Source organism: Podarcis muralis, chromosome 3, assembly GCF_964188315.1.
Source record: "Podarcis muralis chromosome 3, rPodMur119.hap1.1, whole genome shotgun sequence".
In the NCBI taxonomy this organism is placed as follows: domain Eukaryota; kingdom Metazoa; phylum Chordata; class Lepidosauria; order Squamata; family Lacertidae; genus Podarcis; species Podarcis muralis.
The window spans coordinates 70701133-70722464 of record NC_135657.1 but is presented as its reverse complement, the minus strand read 5'-3'; the positions used below and the strand labels follow the sequence as shown (position 1 = coordinate 70722464).

The 21332-nt window shown below is 42.1% G+C and overlaps 2 protein-coding genes across 9 annotated transcripts in view; one reads left to right on the top strand and one right to left on the bottom strand.

Annotated features, from left to right (window-relative positions):
• Window positions 1–2623, top strand: part of CDC40 (cell division cycle 40) — an 86766-nt gene extending 84143 nt beyond the window's left edge. For all 6 annotated transcript variants that reach the window (XM_028723154.2, XM_028723156.2, XM_028723155.2 and 3 more), the window contains one exon: window positions 691–2623. In XM_028723154.2, coding sequence (XP_028578987.2) covers window positions 691–868 — 178 coding nt within the window. In that variant the 3' untranslated portion in view covers window positions 869–2623. The remainder of the gene's footprint in view (window positions 1–690) is intronic.
• Window positions 1–21332, bottom strand: part of METTL24 (methyltransferase like 24) — a 76094-nt gene that overhangs the window by 2570 nt on the left and 52192 nt on the right. For 2 of the 3 annotated variants that reach the window (XM_028723162.2, XM_028723163.2), the window contains one exon: window positions 3365–4130. In XM_028723162.2, coding sequence (XP_028578995.2) covers window positions 3816–4130 — 315 coding nt within the window. In that variant the 3' untranslated portion in view covers window positions 3365–3815. Of the gene's footprint in view, window positions 1–3364; window positions 4131–21332 lie in introns of those variants that run through there. The other variant, XR_013392277.1, reaches the window with a different exon arrangement.

Genomic DNA, 21332 nt, shown 5'->3' with positions numbered 1-21332 from the left:
AATGATTCTGGATTAGGGAGGAGGATGAGTGTCCAGGTTCCTCCATCCAGGAGTCAAGGCTGCACACGTGGTGCCCAATACTAGCAGTGCTGAGCCTATGTTTTGGTACTATTCGTTTTTGACAGAATCTTGGGGGAGGGGAGGAATTGGGGGTTGTCTTCACTTTCCTTGTCATTATGATGGGGCAGCATGAGGAGAAATTGGTTTAATCTTTACAGAACTTTAGTTTATGGTTGCCATCAATTTTGATTTTAATTAATTTTTATAATGTTTTTAGAATATTGCACTGTGATTTTAGTGTTGTTAGCCGCCGTGAGCCCGGCTTCGGCTGGGGAGTGCGGGATATAAATAAAATTTATTAATAATAATAATAATAATAATAATAATAATAATAATAATAATACCCTTTTGAGCAGCTGATTTGCATGTTGATACTGACCACAGCAGCAACCAGTTGGGCAACTGCTGCACACAGCATCTTTGTAAGCAGCCCACTGCTGGGCAGGTAACTTTTGAGGCCATTGTGATTAGCGTAATTCATCACAAAAACCCTGCAGTAGAAAGTAAGCATGGAAAGCAATTAATATTTCATCTGCTTTCTATGTTAAACCGTATTTTCATGTTTTGACATAACGCTTCAAAAATTTATTTCAATGGATTGAAGCAATTTTTAATTTCTTTTCTTTGAAGCTATGTTATATCAGGTGATGCAGATGGAAAACTGAACATCTGGGACTGGAAGACAACAAAACTATACAGTCGATTAAAAGCCCATGACAAAGTCTGTATAGGTGCCGTTTGGCACCCACATGAGACATCCAAGGTAATCACTTGTGGATGGGATGGTCTTATTAAGCTGTGGGACTGAAGGCCATACTGGAGAACTCTAAACTTCTCATCACTTGGTGAACACCTGAGATTTTGGAACACCTATTCTGCAACAAAGATGACCTGCCATTAGAATATAAAGATGGGTTGCCTCAGGTATTTCAGTATTACAGTGCACATATACCATATGGGGAATTCAGAAGACTTCATCTGAAATGTTTCCAATCTCAAACTATTATAAGCTGAAAGTGACCAAATGAAGTGGTCTAAATGGAATATCCTTTGTAAGATATTTTAAAATTAAATTAAACTGAGGAGATTTGTGTCTAGCTTTGTGTTCATGAAGCTGAAGTATACACTTCATAAGCTTCACTCTATCCTCGAAAGTGCACAATTTGGGAGAAAAATGTTTTCATTTCAGCATTGTAAGATGATGGCACCTGTTTATAAATACTGTTTGGCAGTACCCTCAAATTTCCAAATACATTGGATATTTCTGAGTGTGTGTGTGTGTGTGTGTGTACAGTATAATAGAAGTTGTTATAATTGTTTTTGTATTTTAACAGCAGTTGTTGGTCATGTTGAAATACACAAAGATTTTATATGTGCAACACGGTTGTTGTTTCTTTGTGAGGGCAATCCCCTCAAACCCAACAGCCCGGCTTGAAAATATGAAGGAAAGCCTAGTGCAGAGACTCAGATAGGCAGAGGATGTCTATCTGTTGCTGTGTTTAGCTCCAGGATGGGTTCCATCAAGTCCTGGATGTTTCTCTTCACCATTATCCATTTTGTGGAACAGATGGATATAGCTAATGGGTTAGATCAGAAAAATGCTTACAAAAGGTGATGAGCATGAGGTACATTTAATAGCTCCTCCCACTACCAAAAGGCCTTTCCTGGGCGTTAGGGCATGCTGCTGAGTGTGGTGGGCTGCAGCATGTAAATGGGGGCTAAAGCAGAAGTCACCAAAAATTGGGTGGGGGCACCTTCTTTTTGCAGGAGCCCAATATTCAGCAATCCACACTCTTCCTGTCAGCCCCCCGCACCACAACCCATTCCATTCACCGAGGGACAGGCTGTTTGTGGTGAGATGGGACAGGAAATACACTTTATGCTCCCTCACCTCCAGGTATTTTTCTCAATCCCATTATATTTGCAGATGCATGGATTTGGATACATGCTATGGATTTGGATACATGCTAAGAAACTCTTCATTTTTATCATGACTCCTTTTTTATAATTATTATTGACAAGTCAGGTTTCTATTCTTACTCAAAGATTTTCTTTTTATAATGAAATAAATCCAAAGAATATTATGTATATATGTATAGAAGACAGTTAATGAGTAATTCATCAAATGCTGTTTTAGCATAGGCCCCATTCAGCCAGTGGAGCTTGTGCAATTAGTGAATTACTGCCTTTGTGGAGATGCTTCCAAGAGGTAGAACTGAAAGCACATTGCAGCTTCATTGCCAAGTGACCACCTATGTCTTGTAAATGGGCACTTTAATATCTATTTTTATTTCATAGAATTATGTGTTTTGTGCTAAACTACTGTACATATGTCTCAATCCTCCTTTTTACAGATCTTATTTTTAATAAATGTTTTATATTAAAAGATGGATTCCAGCTTAGTGTAACATCTCTAGCATTGTCTGCAGGTGGCTGCTGCTTCTTCCTTCCTTTCTTTTTACTCTTTATTTGGTATTAAAGTTGTAACTGCCTAGTTTTCTGCAGTGCCAGAGTATAAATTTATCTTTCATTGAATTTATTATATTAAAATATTGTGGGAGAATTTCTTTGTGCTGTACGTTTCTACAGTTGAAGATGTGCAGCATCTTCAGAAATCTAGAACCGCTTCACGCATTTCTGATAACATGGCATTTATAGTGGATGAAGCATGTAAGAATACTACATTATAGCTACGCAACTACTTTTTCATTCTAAATACATGCATCAATAAATTGCTGCTGCCAAATTTGTGTTTCCCATATACTCACCCACTGCTACATGTGCTTCATCTAAGGGCCTAACTAGGCATGATCTCACACTGTTTTTTAAACTTAAAATCAGCTGTTTGGGGGGAGTTTGTAGTGGAGTCATAGCATGGAGAGAGGAAAGGTTTCACCTTTTATCATTGCTACCATAGTCCCAGTTCCACATGCCTCCTCAAACAGCTGTTTGCCCCATCGGTGTGAAGCATGCAGGCACCTGTGTGCCACTTTGGGAGGATTCAGATAGGCCAATTGCAGGGGGCTTAATTCCCCCAGAAGCCCCAATCTGAGTTGCCTTTTGAAAACCTTGGCTGTTGCTGTGTGAATTTACACAAGTGTTTTGTAGTTGTGCATGGCTGCTTCTAAAAATGGGGTCATGGACCAAAACAGACACATTTCACACATGATGACGGGCAGTTAATAACAGCATATGTTGTAAACCACCATCCTGATAACCTTAGCCCCCACCCCACAGAAGAAAGCTTAGTATTTTAAGATAGCTTTTTTTTGGGGGGGGATGCTATTCAGCCATGAAGAAACAATTTATTTTCCACACATTTTGAGTTTTTAATCAGTATGATGATGAAAACATCTCAACAGGCTTGGGCTGGGCAGCAGCCAAGTGCATAGATAAAGTAAAGAACATATTTTATCTTAGAAGAGTTGAAGCCTGAATTTATAGAACAGGCTTCCTCAAACTTGGCCCTCCAGATGTTTTTGGCCTACAACTCCCGTGATCCATAGCTAGCAGAACCAGTGGTCAGGGATGATGGGAATTGTAGTCTCAAAACATCTGGAGGGCCAAGGTTGAGGAAGCCTGATATAGAAGCTATGCCTTCCCACTTTGGTGGGGGAACAAGAATATATTTTTATTATATACCACAGCTGCTGTATTTACACTTTGGGTAATTTTTGACAGTGCATCTCTGAACTCACCTTCAATAGTACCGTTGAAGGGGATGAGTCGCAGTTCTGTTCCGCAGGCCGAAGCCCCTATTTCCATCTTGTATTCACCCAGCTGAGTGTATAACAACTACTTGCGTTGAAGGCTTCCCTTTTTAGGAACACCTGTGGTTTTGATAAGTCTTTGTAACTGTGAAAAAGCCTGAAGTCTTTCAGTTCTAGCTCTTTGAGGAGACTGTACCAGTACCGAACCACAGTGCTGTCATTGCCGCTGACCTCAAATCCCGGCCAATGAACATGGATTTCCAAGACCAATTGCCCTATGTGTTCCACAACGTCCTCTAGGATCAGGTTTTCCAAAATTTTCCACTCTGCACTTTCCATATCTGCTTTGAGGATATCGATCTGTAACAGTATGACAAGAAAGCATGAAAAACAGGCTCCTTGTTTCATAAATCAACTGTCATATGAATCAACTGTGTATTTAATATATCAAGCCTCATCAGAGAGGCCATTTCCATGTGATTATTAGAGGTTAGAATGGTAGATTATTTACCACAGAAAAGAGATTGCAAAGGAGGTATAAAAAGAACGAATTATTAGAAAACAGAGACATGCATTATGGTGAGATCAGTGTCCCCTTGCACAACTGACTTCTACATGTGCAAATAAGACCTATGCTTCCTCTCTTCATTGCAGCCCCCCCCCCCAGTGCAATCTGCTTTGAAGTTTGGTGGGCCACTGGAGGAGATGGAGGGGGCTGCAGGGAACAGAAGAAGCAGCCTCATCATATCTGTTGGCATATTGTTGGGTCCTGTGCATAATTCATTTTCCAAGTGTGGATCCTTATGTAACTGAACAGTTCTCTGTGCTGATACTGGTTGTATCTTAACAGCCACGGGAACATCCATACTTCCTTTCATATAACACAATAATAGAGATTGCTCAGCTGTCCTGACTACCCTTTGACTGACTTGGCTGAACGAAGTGCTATCTGTCATTTCCATGGGCACTCGATTCATTCCTAGATACAAATTCCTTCCTGATTGCTTCACAGTTTCAACAGTCGCAAATAACTTGGCTTTTAGGCATCAATCCTCGCCGGGGAACAAGTCCCATTGAACTAAATGTGAGTTACTTCTAAGTAGATGTCTATAAGATTGTGCCATTAGCATCTATGGAACATTTTAAGAAAAAGGAAATCCTTTCTCTTGTCATAGTCTCTCCTGGTGAAAGCAAAAGTCACTATTAGGAACCAAAAGAAAAGACTTTATTAATGTGGAACTTGAAAAGCAAACGTCACAATAGCATCCACATTTCCCATGAAAATTATTTCAAGTATGGTGGCTGGTGTTCCTTCCTTAGCCCCTGCACTGCCTATGCCCCCAACAGATCTAAAGGCAGTTACAACAAATGACAATCATTAGGAGTAGGAGCCAGCCAAAGTTCAGCACTTTCAAATTCCACTATTTCAACAGCAGAGTCAAGTATGTGTTGAACCTTTGGCTTCAGGTGGAACATGACTATGGAAAACAAGAGACATCAGTGGAAGTGGTAAGGAAATGATTGTGGCTCATGGCTGTGAGCACCAAACTCCAGGATAATGAGTTGCTCTTAAATATCCCAGTGTGGTACATTTTACTATATAGTCCCTAGATCATGCAAGGCTATTTAAAGGAACTAAGCTTATAGATTGCTTTTTTAAACAAGACTAGAGCATTCTCTTGAGACTGGATGTCAAACATCTGAAAGGCACTCGTCTCTTCTAAAGAAGAAGTACAAACATGGAATGCTATGCAGATGTTTGCTTAAGTATATTAATTACTGCAGGACTGCTACTGCTGCCAAAGAAAAATCCCTATTAATGCTTTTGCAGAAGAGGATTCATAGCAATTTCCTTACTGTGTGTGAAAGAGAATCTAGACTACTTAGTATTCACGTCAGACATTTGTTGTCTCCACCCAGATCCACAGCTGTCAGTTTATGTCTTCCAAAAGGAGAAAAGAAAAAGTCCATCTTGGAAGATGGAGAAAAGCATGCACTCGTCACCAGGCTCCATCTGGTGATAATTCAGTTGTGCCATCTCAGTTTTGCTGTGTGCGCCATCTGCATGATTTTGCTTCATGCCCTGTTTAACTCTTCATTACCTATTAACTGCCTGCAATAATTAAATTAGGGTCAGAGCAGACAGCGCAACCTTTGTGGGGGCTGCTTGACAGAGCAAATGTGCCCACCCAGTGAACTACTTTTGTGTAGTGACCTACTGAGTGGATGGATTTTCACCTGGGCAATCCTGGTGGTTGCTCTTTTTTCTATTTGTGTGGTGGGATCCCATACAGAAAATAATTCAATACATGCAGTAGGCAGCAAGCTCCTACTTAGGGCAATTGAAAATGACATCCACAAGACATCTGTTTGGTGTATTAGGTCTTAAATATTTTTTTGTATAGGGACAAGTAACAAAAGGTTCAGATATTGTACATCCCATATTTAATACGGTACAGGGGGAAACTGTCCTCCCTAAACAAAAATAGAGAATTTAGACTACTTGGGAAATATGCTCATATTCGTACACAGGTAGGATTCATTCACACAATCCATCTGCTGCAGTCAAAAGCAATAGATGGTTCATGAAACAGAGGAAGCCTATTTGTGCAGGAATGTTTGCACATAGGTCATTCACAATAAGCAGCCTGATAGGGAGTGGCAGGGGGAAGCCCCACTGGGCAAGGCCCAAGACTCACTGCCATGATCCACCACATGTAGAATTTATACACACCATTGAATTAGCCCTACAATTAGAATTCCAAGAGGGATTTCATCAGTTTCAGTTCAGTGGAGAAACAGCTGCATCTCATGCTAACAGCTGTTAGCCAGTATGATACAGGTCGAGAGAGGGGGTGGGTGGAAATGTATAAATGGTGATTATGCATTGCATTTAGTAAAATGTTAAAAGTATCACAAGCTACACTTATGGGGTAAAAATTAGTTTAGTTCCTGCAGTTGTGCAGAAACATTAAGCCACAGGCGACACATTTAACCATTAAAGTTCTTGTGCCTTCTGTAAACACCAGCTCACTGGTTGCTATGTTTCCATGTGACATATAAGGTAACCAGGTATATCTGAATAGGAGTATCTTAAGATCTATTCAGAGAAAAATATGCTCCTCCATCAATTTTGTGGGTATTTTAAAAGAAACATCTCTCCCCCCCCCCGCCCACTGTTTCCAGTGGGAGGGGAAAAACAAGGAAGTGGTTTAAAGGAGCTCCTTAAGTAGACCAGATGTCATCCTTGTTTAGGTTTAGGGAATCCCTGGTGGCTGAGACAGCTTTGCACTCTTCAGAACCAAGCTGATTCCAAGTCCTTTCTCAAAACTGCCCCAACGCATACCGTTTCTGGCTCTTCTGATGTCAGAGCTCCAGTGTTGGTAGAGCCAAGATGCTGGAGGCTGCAGTGGCAGAAGGGAGGAGGGATCCAACACCAGATCTCTCTCTCTGACACTGCATGCTTGCACATGGTTTTAAATAAGAAGAAAGGGACATCTCCCTTACTGAAATAGTTACGTAGAAGAGGAGGGAATTTCAACGGCTGCTACTTGTCTCACAAGCTGCGATTTCCAGGATTTTCTCTCTTGCACAACTATTGAAAGCATAGAGATCCTCTTCTCCTTTGCAGTTGGTCCAGGGACCCTAGAGGAGGGGTAAATAACCAGTGGCTCTCCATATGTTGCTAGACTACAGCTCAAATCCTCCTTGACCATTGGCCATACTGGGGGAAACATATGAAAGTTCAACAACACCTGGAAGGCCACAGGTCTCTGCTTTAGAGAAAAACAGGTGTACAGCATGGTAAAAAATTTAAGGGAGTTTCCAGTTTGCATAACTATTGTAACTAGATATCTGCCTTCTCATACAAGCATTTCCCTTTTCTTACACACCTGCAAATGCAACCTTTTCTTTTTTACATAAATAAGAATCACTTGGCTTTTCCCCCTTTCCACTCCATCAGTGACAGGATGTCTTTTGTGGAAATGTTTCTGTCACATACCAGACCTTCAGGTTTGCACAATAAAAGTGGATTAAGCTGTTCTTTCACCCTAGCACAACAAATCCACTTTTAAAAAATAAACTTGTGTGGTTCAGAAAATGACAAGGAAATGCATTGAGGGTGCATCCAGACATCCTTTTCATGGTGCTTTGTGCTCATGATGGAATCTAGGTGCTCAGTGGTTTTTTTGGTTTTTTTAAAAAAAGAGGTGCTGGCATTCATATATTGATAGGATTGCTGGGCCAGATTAAAACAGCTGCCATTGGCAGCAAAAGAACAGGTGCTGGTATTCCGTATAGGGAGTTACGGTCACAAAAATGCCCTGACATGCAGCAATGTGTGATCCCATTTTCAATACTGTTTGCTCCTACAGAAGTTCTGGGATGGACATACTGCTTCATTTCCAGTTGCTGCCTATCCTAAAACTCTCCATGCTACAATAATAATAATAATTTATTATTTATACCCCGCCCATCTGGCTGGGTTTCCCCAGCTACTCTGCGCAGCTTCCAACAAAAGATTAAAAATACATTAAAACATCAGTCATTAAAAACTTCCCTAAACAGGGAATGTTCCAGGATTGTGTGTTACTGTTTTTGTCCAGCTTTTGCTGTGTCTCCAGATGACAATAATTGCAGTAACAATGGGGAAGCATCACAGAACAACACATTAAGCAGAATCATGTGCGGACGGTCTATTGTTGCATCAACAACATTGTGAACAACACACACACACACACACACACACACACACACCTGTCGAGTGGCCTGAAGAGGGTGAGATGAATAAATAACTAATGGGAACCTGTGAAAACACCCTGTAAGCAAATCGGGAAGAATGCTCATTGACTAAATCATAACAAATGCTTAATAAAGACCAGATATAATCTAATCTTGATGTAAGGATAGTGCACACAAGTCCAGATGAATACTCAGTATATGGGTCATCTGGAGGGGCTTTTAGGTTGTGGTATTCTGGCTTTGATGCCTCCCTTCACCTCATGTACTCTCAAGTTAATGCCCAAAAGAGTTGACAGCCTTGCATTCAGGAGGACAAGCAGCAGGTATTTAGCTCATAACCTACAACATTCACAAAACTGAACTGAAATGTGACTGTTATGAACAGCATCTCCAGGATAAAGTGAGCTGCTGGAAGAAGAAAAGCATAAGCTGTGCCTCTATATCTGTTGCATACGGTTTCCCGTATGCAAAAGAAAGGCGACAGTATTAAGAGATAGCGGGTAGCCAATTCAAAGTTTGACACTACTTGCACTGCTCACACAAAAATGTTCAGCATGCTTAGAAAAAGAAAAAAGATTGACAGAAAAGCACAGCATCTAAAATGCTCCAGCATCTAAAACCCAAAACAATGACTGCTATGAAGGTCAGATTTCTACCCTCAGCTCTAAAAAAAAAAGTGTGAGTAAGTTAAATAAAGACATGAACCAAATAGATGTGCCTTTCTACTCATGACTTTCTATACATTACTGTTGTGTTACTAGTGCACGTCATTCTGGACAGTTCTGTCACCAGACGTACACACCCCACATACACACTAAATCCATGTCAGGCAAGGGGTGTGTGATTCTGTGGCCCTCCTGACAGGCCCTGCTAGCTGGCTGAGGAGAGTCCAGCAACATCTGGAAGGCCAAAGCTCCCTCAGCCCTGATGTAAGGGCTGCTCTGGACGAGCACAGGCCTGTTCCAGTCAGAGCTCTAAGGAAAGAGGACAGCAGACATGTACTTAGCAACAGAAAAACAGATCTTTGTGGAAGTGGCAACATCACCACTCTTCCCATTGCACCCAGAATGAAGCCTAGAAGAGGCTACTCTGGGCAGAACTATTAAATCTTGAATTAGAAAGTCTTTCCCTTTCTCCGTGAGACACACACACACACACACACACACACACACACACACCCCAGCACAGCTGTCTGTTCACTATAGCAAAAAGTCCAAGTGGGCAATGCTGCCATTATTGCTCATGTGCCCCTAAGCAAAACAGGTGGTCATGCCACCATGCACACATTAAAACTACATTTCCCCAGACATTAATAGAATAGGATAAGGCGGCTTCATGGTGTGCCAAAGATTGATTTTCCCTCCTTATTTCCAGATTCATTTTACAGTGTGGAACTGTAGGAAATTTCCAGGGAAGGAGCATAGCACATACTTTGCCTACTTAGTTCAATCCCCGATTCCATGGCATATTTAGCTAAAAGGGTCACTTTGCTGCCTGAGATCCTGGAAAGCTGCTGTCAGTCAAGAGACATTGAGTCACAGGAAACTGCTTTATACAATATCAGACTTTGGTCCACCTAGCTTAGTTCTAGCTACACAGGCAGTGGCTCTCCAGGGTTTCAGGTAGGAGTCTCTGCCAGTCCTGTCTGCAGATGCCAAGCATAGAATGTGGGACTTTCTGCATACACAGCAGATCCCCTGCCACTGAGTTATGGCCCCTGCCTTAGACAATTCGGGGATGGATTGACAAAGAACCTGGCTTGGTGTCATGCACCTTCCTTTGTTCTCACAATGCACACTCCCTACTCCTGCAATTTGTTTGAACTGTTTTTAATTTCTGAATTTTAAATTGTCCTGAGATCTGCTGCTGAAGGGCATGCAATAAACTTAGCAATAATACTACTGCTGCTGCTGATATTGTTGCACACCTAACCTTCATTATTTCAGGCTCAGTCATAAAAATGGAGATGCCAAAGGAGTGTGCAGGTTCTGTGTCTTAAGCATTCTACCTACGCGGTGCTTATCACCAGGACACCATGAGCATCTGAAAAACATTTTATGTTCCTGCTGCAAATTACCCTCAGGAGAGACAAAAGAATGTTGCTTTAATGATTCACCATGCATTTGCCAGCATTATGTTCCGTGTATAATCTGTTTCCCTGGTGCTACATTGTCATTCTTTCACACGCTGATGCTGAGTGTGGGAGACTGGGCAAAGAGGAGACAGATAAATTTGAAGTATACTTATGTTTACATGCAATTTCTTCAGCAACTAGAATGAAAAGTAATAAAGACTTCTAATTTCTAAACCCGCAGGCCCATAGCCCCTGCTCTACTCACAGCCGTGTGGAACTAGTACCCTTAGCTGCTACAACAGCTACAAGGACGGATGAAATCCACAGCTCATCAGAGAGCCTTGAGATAGCACTGACAATCCATTTCCAGTTTCTTTTATATGACCAAAAAACATACTGGGAGTGCACTTGTAGAAGTACTGAAAGGAATGTAACATGCCAACCGGACTCATTGTTGTGGCACAGTCCCAGCCTATGTCTTAAAAAAATTTTTTTAAGCTTCACAGTTCCCTCAGCTTCCATTCCCTAGAGGCAGGCAGACCGTGGAAGCTCCTGCCAAGTCTCAGTGCACAAGCTGTGCAAAGCTTGCTGTCTGGCAGGGAAGTTGGGCAACTCTGACAGTCATTAACGCTGTGATAGCCGCATCCCAAAAGGTGGTAACAGTACCTTTCCTGGCTATGTGCCACTCATCAGACTGGCTTGCTCAGAGCCACCTGTCAATCAGAGCCCACCCAGACAAGGAACCCTTCACAATGGAATTTGGCCAATATTCACCGTCCATCCAATCAACCTGGTGCTGCATTACTCAGGGGCCTATGTTTGTGAGTAACTACTTAGGATAGTTGCTTAGATACTTAGATAGATACTTAGGATAGTAGCTCAGTCCCAGCTCCAGCCAACCTAGCAGTTCGAAAGAATGTCAAAGTGCAAGTAGATAAATAGGTACCACTCTGGCGGGAAGGTAACGGCGTTTCGATGCGCTGCTCTGGTTTCGCCAGAAGCGGCTTAGTCATGCTGGCCACATGACCCCGAAAAACTGTCTGCGGACAAATGTCGGCTCCCTCGGCCAGTAAAGCAAGATGAGACTTGCAACCCCAGAGTCATTCGCCACTGGACTTAACTGTCAGGGGTCCTTTACCTTTACCTTTTTACTTAGGATAGAGGAGACTTGGTATCAGGGCCAGATGAAGACATAATAATAATAATATTATAATTTATTATTTATACCCCGCCCATCTGGCTGGATTTCCCCAGCCACTCTGGGCGGCTTCCAACTGAATATTAAAAACAATACAGCATTAGACATTAAAAACTTCCCTAAAGAGGGCTGCCTTCAGTTGTCTTTTAAAAGTAAAATAGTTGTTTATTGCCTTGACATCTGCTGGGAGGGCGTTCCACAGGGCAGGCGCCACTACCGAGAAAGCCCTCTGCGTGGTGCCTGGTAACCCTAGTCAACCTTAAGAGATCCCATAGCACATGAAACACCTTTAAATGAAAGTACCTTCTGAATTCTTACTTAGCATATATGAAAACTTTTTATGCTCAGGAACATAAAATCAGTTACACACATACTTTAGCACTTAACGAAGCAGAAGAGGCATGCACCCTGTGTGTTATGCACATATCATAAAATTTAGAAATAAAAAAAAAAGCATTTAGAGCCCCCTCTTAATCTGATGCCTCAAGCTGTAGTTTACTTAGCATGAAATGTGTGAAGTGCTTTTTACTTCCTTTCATGCAGTATTCTGCCTTTCCCCTTTTTGTTCTCTTAAACCCCTTTTTTCTCTTAAAACTGGTTGTAGGGGATTAATCATGCGTTGCTGTGACTGCTCACAAGATAGTCTTCTCTCCACGGTGCCTAGATCTCTGGGCCCATGCTGTTTTCATATCTAGGGAGAACTGCGGGAAAGCTAGCTGCCCTCCTTCATAGGGGGAGAGAGGTGTGGGCTGGATGCTCCCACATCTCCCTAACCAGGATGAATTTCTCACAGCCTTGAGGACTGCCCTTCTCTCAAAGTCAGAGGAAAAGGAAGGGCTGGTGGCAGCAGACCAAATGGTTAGAGACAGGAGCTGTTCCTGTTCCCAGAAGAGAGGGAGGGAATGAACTCTCAGGCTTTCGCTACAATAGTCAGGGCCAAGGGGGCCTTAATATCTGCAACAACAAGGTTAATGGGATTTCTGATATATCTGGCATTGACCTGAGTGCCATTTAAAGTTCCCTACAGAGAACAATCAGTTGAGAGTAAGTACCTGAGAGAAGCTATTTGCCGGCATTATCACAGCATGTGATAAAAGCCACTAGAGAAAGCAAGATATCCCAATTTACCACACATCAGGTTTCTTGCATCTCTGCACATAACAAGAGATCATATCTGCAGTGCTTGGGTCCAAAGAGACTTAGGTTACATAGCCATGGTGTCAAAGTTAAGCACTGTAATCTTTTCTGGTTGGAAAAGATTAATTTAAATTAATAAATTAATTTTCCTAGTTCCTATACTTTGCATGGATGACAAATTTACTACATTGTATATTTACATGTTTAAGCCATATGCAAATAAAGGAGTGGATTGTAACGATTTCCCTTCTTATTTGGGCTATTCAGGAAGCGTTCACCCCATAACAGCTGTTCCATCACCATGACCTATTCTTGGCATAGGAAGCATTTGGTGTTTTGCTCTTGTAGGATTTGTTTAGGATTCTGTTCCTGGGATATTAGTACCTCAATCAAGAGATACACACAAGGACTGGATGAGCAGCACAACAAACACAGAGCACCACAAGCCTGCTTCATATAACGGCAGGATGGAAAACCTATCCAAGGGTCAGGCCTCTTGCCAATATATAAGGACTTCTCTTGCCTTTCAATACACAAGCGTGTGTGTGTGCGCGCGCAAACGCGCGCGCACACACACACACACACACACGAGTAAAACACAGTCCACGGCTACCTAGAGCTTAACCCTGGAAGCAAGGGTCTATTATTATCATTCCATGTTTTGGAAAGTGGCAGAAGGATATCTCCAAATTTGTCTGGCAGGGCAAAAAGCCCCGAATAAAGTTTAAAATACTAACTGACTCGAAAGAAAGAGGGGGGTTTGCCCTGCCAGACTTGAGGTTGTATTATGAATCTGCAGCCTTCTGCTGGTTGAAGGATTGGTTTTTGTTGGAGAACACTGATGTCCTAGATCTGGAAGGGTTTGACAATGCCTTTGGTTGGCATGCATATTTGTGGTACGACAAGGTTAAAGCTCACAAATTGTTTAAAAACCATATTGTCAGAAAAGCATTATTCATGGTCTGGTTGAAATACAAAGACTTGTTAGAGGGCAAGACCCCGAGGTGGCTATCACCGATGGAGGGCAAGGCTCGAAAAAGACCCAACATGGAGGCCTATTGGCCGAAATATTGGGAAATAATTGAAAAAATTGGAGACAATTGGAGACTGCAGAGCCAGGAGAAACTAAAAAATAAGGTGCGAGACTGGTTACATTATGCTCAAATTCAAGAGGTGTTTAAAATAGATAAAAAAGTTGGTTTCCAGGTGGAAAAATCGAAATTAGAGACGGAACTGTTAGAACCAAAGACTAAGATACTCTCTAGAATGTACAACTTGCTGCTTAAATGGAATACACAGGATGAGACAGTTAAATATGCCATGATAAAGTGGGCGCAGGACATTGGGCATAACATTATGTTTGAGGACTGGGAAAGGTTATGGAACACCGGAATGAAGTTCACGGCATGTAATGCCTTGAAGGAAAACATTATGAAAATGATATACCGGTGGTACATGACCCCAGTCAAGCTTGCTAAAATATACCATTTGTCTGACAATAAATGCTGGAAATGTAAGGAGGCTGAAGGGACATTCTTTCACCTCTGGTGGACCTGCCCAAAGGTGAAGGCCTTCTGGGAAATGATACACAATGAGCTAAAAAAGGTATTCAGGTATACCTTTCCCAAGAAACCAGAGGCCTTCCTTCTGGGCATGGTGGACCAGAAAGTGTTAAAGAAGGATAGAACTTTGTTTATGTATGCAACTACAGCAGCAAGAATCCTCATTGCAAAGCACTGGAAGACACCAGATTTACCCACGCTGGAAGAATGGCAGACGCAGTTGATGGACTACATGGAACTGGCTGAAATGACTGGCAGAATCCGTGATTTGGGAGAAGAAATAATGGAGGAGGACTGGAAAAAATTTAAGGACTATCTGCAAAAACATTATAAGTTGTATGAATGTTAAGAATGTGTACGATTAGGAAACGTTTGCTTCAGCAACTTGAATAGGTGAATTGGAAATTAAGTTATAAGAAAGATGAGGTAGACAACATGAAGTAACCATACTATGTATATTTACAGGGTACAAATAACTGAGATACAGTATTTTAAATTTGGAAACATAGTATTTGAAAGATACAGTAAGACATGAAATAAGGTAACAAATTGCTGATGTTACAATTGCAAAGAACACAGAATTTGGAAGATGTGGGGAAGTCCGATTGGAACTGTTAAAGTATTTTGGAAAGTTGGAATTTATGTATACTTTCTTTTTTTTTACTTTTACTTTCTACTTTTTATTCTGTAAATTTCTGAATATCTGAAAGAAAACTTAATAAAATATTATTTAAAAAAAATATTATTATCATTCCATAACTTCTATTATTAGGGTGTTTAGGGCCTGCTGACACACCCATAAAAGCTACTAAGAAGAATGGCTTTAAAGCCTGAGACATCCTGTCTGTACTATCCTGAATTGTGAATTTCCTTGGACTGATCTGGAAGCAAGTTTCTTGCCAATAAAAACTGAATAAAAAAGAACACAAAAAGAGCCCTGTTAGATCATCCAAAGGGGGTCATCCCTAGTCAACCTGCTCCGGCACTGGGAGTGGCGTATATCCGGGGGCATGGCTGGCATGCGTCCCAGGGGGTGTGGCGTGCCACTGGCAGGGGCGTGGCACACGTCAGGGGGTGCGCAGCAAGCAGCACTTGTCTGGGGCGTGTGCGGTGAGTGGCAAGCATCCCAGGGTGCGCGCCAAGCGCCCTGGGGGGTGAGGGAGGCCGCAATGTCACCCCCCAAGGATAGGCCGCAATGTCGCCCCCACCTTCGTCTGCCAGTAGTCTAGTATTGTTTTCAAGAGTGACCAGACAGATGCCTCTGGGAAACCTACAAGCAGAGCGTGAGGCCACAGCCCTTGCTAATTTTTGTCCCCAGCATTGTGTAAGTAAAGGTGTAGCATCTTTGACTCTGGGCATTCTAATTAGCTCAAATAGTTAACAGCCATTGACAGGTTTTTCATGCATTTAGTCCTCAGTCTTCATGCATTTAGTCCTCAGACTCTACCTAAGAATAAGAACAGCCTGCTGGATCAGGCCCCCGAGGCCGGTATTGCATCTTGTCCAGCATCCTCTTCTCACAGTGGCCACCCAGAAGCCAATGGGAAGCCCACAAGCAGGACCTGAGTGCAACAACACTGTCCCCATCTTTGGTTTCTAGCAACTCTATATTGCCTCCAACAGTGAAGGTAGAACAGAGCCATTGGGTGAGTAGCCACCAATAGCCTAATCCACCATGAATTTGTCTAATCTCCTTTTAAAGTCTTCTAAGTTGGTAACCTGACCCCTTGAAAACTTCCCTTGTTCTTAACTTCACATTTCAGAAGCTTTCTTGTGGTAGTAAAATGCAGCAGTTACTATAGAATAGAATGTAGAATCCCCGTGGACTAGACAAACTTTTGTAGAAATGACTGAGGTTCTTTTATTTACATTTCTATTTTTCTATGAAAAATATTGCACTAAAAGCAGGCAATTCATATTCTGCTGCACAAACTAAAACTCGCACACTGTAAAAGCCTTAAAGTAGTGGCTTTCTTCTTCCTCTTCTTCTTCTTCTTCTTCTTCTTCTTCTTCTTCTTCTTCTTCTTCTTCTTTTTAAAAAAAAGCACCTTAACTTAATCTCTTCTGCCATCAACCATCAATAAAATGAGTTGCTCTTCCACCCCCCCCCCACCCCACCCTGATCCACACAATACACATTTAACACACATTTAAAGCACTGGACTTCTCCCAAACAACCCTGAGGACCATAGTTTCCCCTTACAAAGCTGCAATTCCCAGCGCCCTTCTCAAACAACAGTACCCAGGATTCCTTAGGGGAAGTGATGTGCTTTAAATGAACATTGGATGTGCTTTAAACATACGGTGCAGATCTGCTAAAGATGAACTTGTGGACTGGAGGAAAAGATTCTGCTAACAATGGGCACAATCCAGTCCCAAAGGTAGGCATCAAAAGTTGAGGTTATGTTTAATTCTCTCACTGAGGTTAGTAGGACTCAGAGTGGAATCCTATGCATGTTTACTTGGCAATATCTGTAGTGCAGAAGAAAAATCCCATCTTATCTGCAGTTTTGATGTGAAGTGCCACAGGCCCAGACACAGCTGGATTCCCTAGCATACCGGATGTTTACATAAAAGAATTCATGATTTACAACAGTGAGCCCCTGTTGCTCCTTTTTGACAGAAGAACAAATATTTGCAGCTTGTTTACACCGTTCTGGTTTTAAGCTATGCGGCAAGTTTGCAATATGTAACCAGGCTCCATCAGCAGCCTCTCTCTGAATGTAAAAGCACGTTACAATGCATTTGAAATTATACCTGCAGCTGATTAGAAAGAGAAGTTTTATGTATTTCTAACACGAAGCAAATATTTAAACAAGCAGAAACATTACAGTATGTCACACATCACCCCAACCTCTGCGTGGTGCAAGATTCCAGGGGCTCCAGGCGCTTCCACAGAATGTGAGACAACAAAGACTGTAGTGCCTTTACGATACAGTGGTGCCTCGCAAGAGGAAATTAATTCGTTCTGCGAGTTTTGTCGTCTTGCGATTTTTTTCGTCTTGCGAAGCACGGTGTCGGGAAAGTTTTGGAAAAGCTTCAAAAATCACCAAAGTCTTTAAAAACCTCAAAAAAGGCTACCACACCGCTTGCTATGAGTTGCTCCTCGAAGTCAAGTCGCAACTGTATTAACGGTGTTAAGAAAAAGGAAACAAACTTGCAAGACGTTTCCGTCTTGCGAAGCAAGCCCATAGGGAAAATCGTCTTGCGAAGCAGCTCAAAAAACAAAAAACCCTTTCGTCTAGCGAGTTTTTTGTCTTGCAAGGCATTCGTCTTGCGAGGTACCACTGTATATGGTTTATTCACAAATACATACAACCTGAGCCTAAGTTGCAGGAGCTCACAGCGTTAACACCCCCAAAGGTCTTGCTTCCCCCATAGTCACAGCCTTGGATTCTAGCAAAGATCAGTCTTGCCTCTCTCCCAGCTTCTGCCCACTTCTAGCTCTCCACTCAGTGCACTCTGCCTTTGTTTTCCAGGTGAGGGAGGGGCCCATCCATTTGCCCTCTGGCAGAGAGCAACTTCTTTTGTTATACCAGCGATGGTACTCAGGCATCATGCAGGCTAACCATCCTCCCACCAATTCACAACAGCAATTCAAATATGTGCAATAATTGTGTTTGATTGTTCAGTGTTATAACTATAACTGCTGTATTTAATTCTTTCCCCATACTCCCTTTAGCATGCAAAGAGAAGTTCATGGCAGCTGTTACCAGGATTATCATCTTTGGGAGGAGGGGGTGCTAGAAAATTGATATGGTCTCTTTATTTATTTACAGCTGAACAGAATATAGCAAGAATTGGACAGATCAAGAATGCACAGGCAGAGAATACTAGTAACAAGGCAGTATTGAGCCATGCCCTAAAGCTGCCATCTTTCAAAAAGCCTACTGAGTCAGTCAACACCAAGCAGATTCTTTCACTTCTTCTTGCCCAATTTTTTTTTTTTTTTTACAAACAAATCCCAGCTTCCTAATGACCTGCAGAAAGTACAACCCTAGCTGGATACAACATCTGGAGTCCCATGGTAGTTAAGAGCATGAGCCACAAAGTAACCAATTCAAATCTCTGCTCAAACCACAAAGCCTTTAAGAAGCCTTAGGCAAGTCAATATGTCCACTGCTGCCAAGCCACTCCAGGTATTTCTGGATGATACTGATGATCAATATCTGCTTCAATCTGCTTTTTCCATGATTTTTGGCACTGAAAGGGCCTTGGTCATCCTGGTTAATGATCCATGGCAGGAGGTGAGCAGGAAGGGAACAGATTCTTCATCTAGCTACCCCTCACACCATTTCCTCATTAGGTTTTTGGGGGGCAACCTCACCACCACTGCTCATTTTCCAGAAATGGGTTACTCCTAGAGCTCAGGATTTATCATCCCCAGGCAGATACTTTATGCCCCTATCCAGGAGCTCCCACCTCAAACAAGGTTATGATGCCTCTTGCAAAACACACATGAATTGCTTTGGTTGCTTACAAAATGCTTACTTTCCTATGAAGGGGGAAAGTATCTTACATCCCATGGTGCCTTTGCAAAAAGAACAACCTAAGGACTGCCTGCTGTAACCTATCAAAGACTTGAGCCAGATGCAGAAGTGAGAAAGAACACAAGGAAGAATCACAACAGTACCACAGGAACATCACACCAAAAGCCTTCGTTGCTAGGACATGTTACAGGGGAGTAACAGATATCCGATTCAGTTACTACTTCCCAGCATCTCCCTTCCACTCAGTTTAACCTCTTCATTTAAATTAACATCTCTCCGCTGAAATTCATGCCTAGGCTCTCTGGAGATTCATAGCCTCTAACTTTCTGCCAGCCTTCACCATTATTCAGAAGATAATCACAGATAAAAGCAAGCTCCTAAAAAAATAAATCCAGACTTGAATTCGAAAGCTGTTTTCACAAGTGAGGCATACCTAAGTGCTCCCACTTTTCCAGCTCTGCAAATGGAATGAAGAAAGAAAAAGAGACATCCATTAGACTGTTCACTAGATCTTAAAACAGCCATTTTCCTTTCTCACATTAGCAACATGTACAAACAACACATCCCAGACCGTGGCATTTTCAGCATCGCTTGTGAGAACACCCAAGGGGTCTGGGTTGAACTGTAAAATAATAGTCATGCATGATAATTAAAATATGCTGCTATTTTTAGATAGCTTCAGTTTTAACACTAAAGGAGGAGCAAAATATTAAATGGAAACTATTTGTTCTGAACTCTTTCTCTTTCCAAGCCTTTCTGCAATTTTCCTGTTTCCTTCTGCCTGATTTGACAAGTTAACTGCCTTGCTGTTCTCACTAGACCAGGGGTAGGCAACCTAAGGCCCGGGGGATGGATGCGGCCCAATCGCCTTCTCAATTCAGCCCGGGAATCAGTGTGCTTTTTACATGAGTAGAATGCGTGCTTTTATTTAAAATGCATCTCTGGGTTATTTGTGGGACATAGGAATTTGTTCATTTTTTATTTTTTTCAAAATACAGCCCAGCCCACCACATGGACTGAGGGATGGTGGACCGGCCCACAGCTGAAGAAGGTTTCTGACCCCTGCACTAGCCTTCCTGATTCTATCCCTTCCTGCTTGACAACTTCCCTACCATTATCCTTCCTCTCAGAGGCAGATTTAGGACAGCGTGACCAGATCCTCCAAACTGGGCACTGAGCCTCGGGGCACTGCAGGGCATTGCAACTGTGACCTAGTGAATTAAGTAGAACAGAAGGTTGAGAGGCAGGGGGACACAAATTCTGGCCTTGCACAGGGCACTGCTGAAATTTCAAAGACCAAAGTCTGCCACTACTTCTTACCACCACATAATTATTTTCAGGCTGCTCCCCTACCGCACTCCAATATGCCACCAATCTCCCCATTCAGTCATCCTTGCCACGTCCTCCTCTTCAACATCTGCCTGGTTCCATTTTACTCTTTTGCCTCCAAGCTCCTGAAACTTGCAATTTCTGCCCATCACCTCAGCCTTCTCTCCCCTGACTTCTCTACTGGCCTCCTCTAGCTTCTAGATTCTGCCCATAGTGCTCTAAAATCATTGCACTGATTTTGCACTTCTCTGAATTTTGTGATACCGCTCTTGGCTATAAAAAAGTACCAAAATGTATTTTAAAATTCACATTTTAAGATTAAAAAGATGCCAAGAAATGTGTATGTTGAGTGTGTATTTAAGTATATACAGTGGTACCTCGGGTTACATACACTTCAGGTTACAGATTCTGCTAACCCAGAAATAGTACCTCGGGTTAAGAACTTTGCTTCAGGATGAGAACAGAAATCGTGCTCTGGAGGCGTGGCAGCAGCAGGAGACCCCATTAGCTAAAGTGGTGCTTCAGGTTAAGAACAGTTTCAGGTTAAGAACGGACCTCCGGAACGAATTAAGTACTTAACCCGAGGTACCACTGTATATACTTAGTGGTGCAATTAAGAACAAATTTCCTTGCAGGTTTTAAAAAATTCACAAGGTAAATGTGATGACTGAACAGACTTGGGAATTATCACTTGTGAAATTGACGTGGACCGAAATTGCCTGACCCATCCATCCCTGGAAAATATGCAGATTTCAAACATCTTAATATAGGAATAATGCTTCACCAGCACTTGCAGAATGCTCCCAGACAGTAGTTATCTTCCTGTGTTCCACCAACACTGCTCATTTTCTAGCCTGACTCCTTCCTTCATCTCCCAGAGGAAGGATAGCTACTTTTTCTAGGTCATAAGTCAATGAGGCTGTTGGGAAATGTAGCCCTTAGCTTCAGAATTACTGTTACAATATAATTAAAACACATTTATGAATGGGAAATAAACCTGACAGTTTTCAACACAACAGTGACATTCCA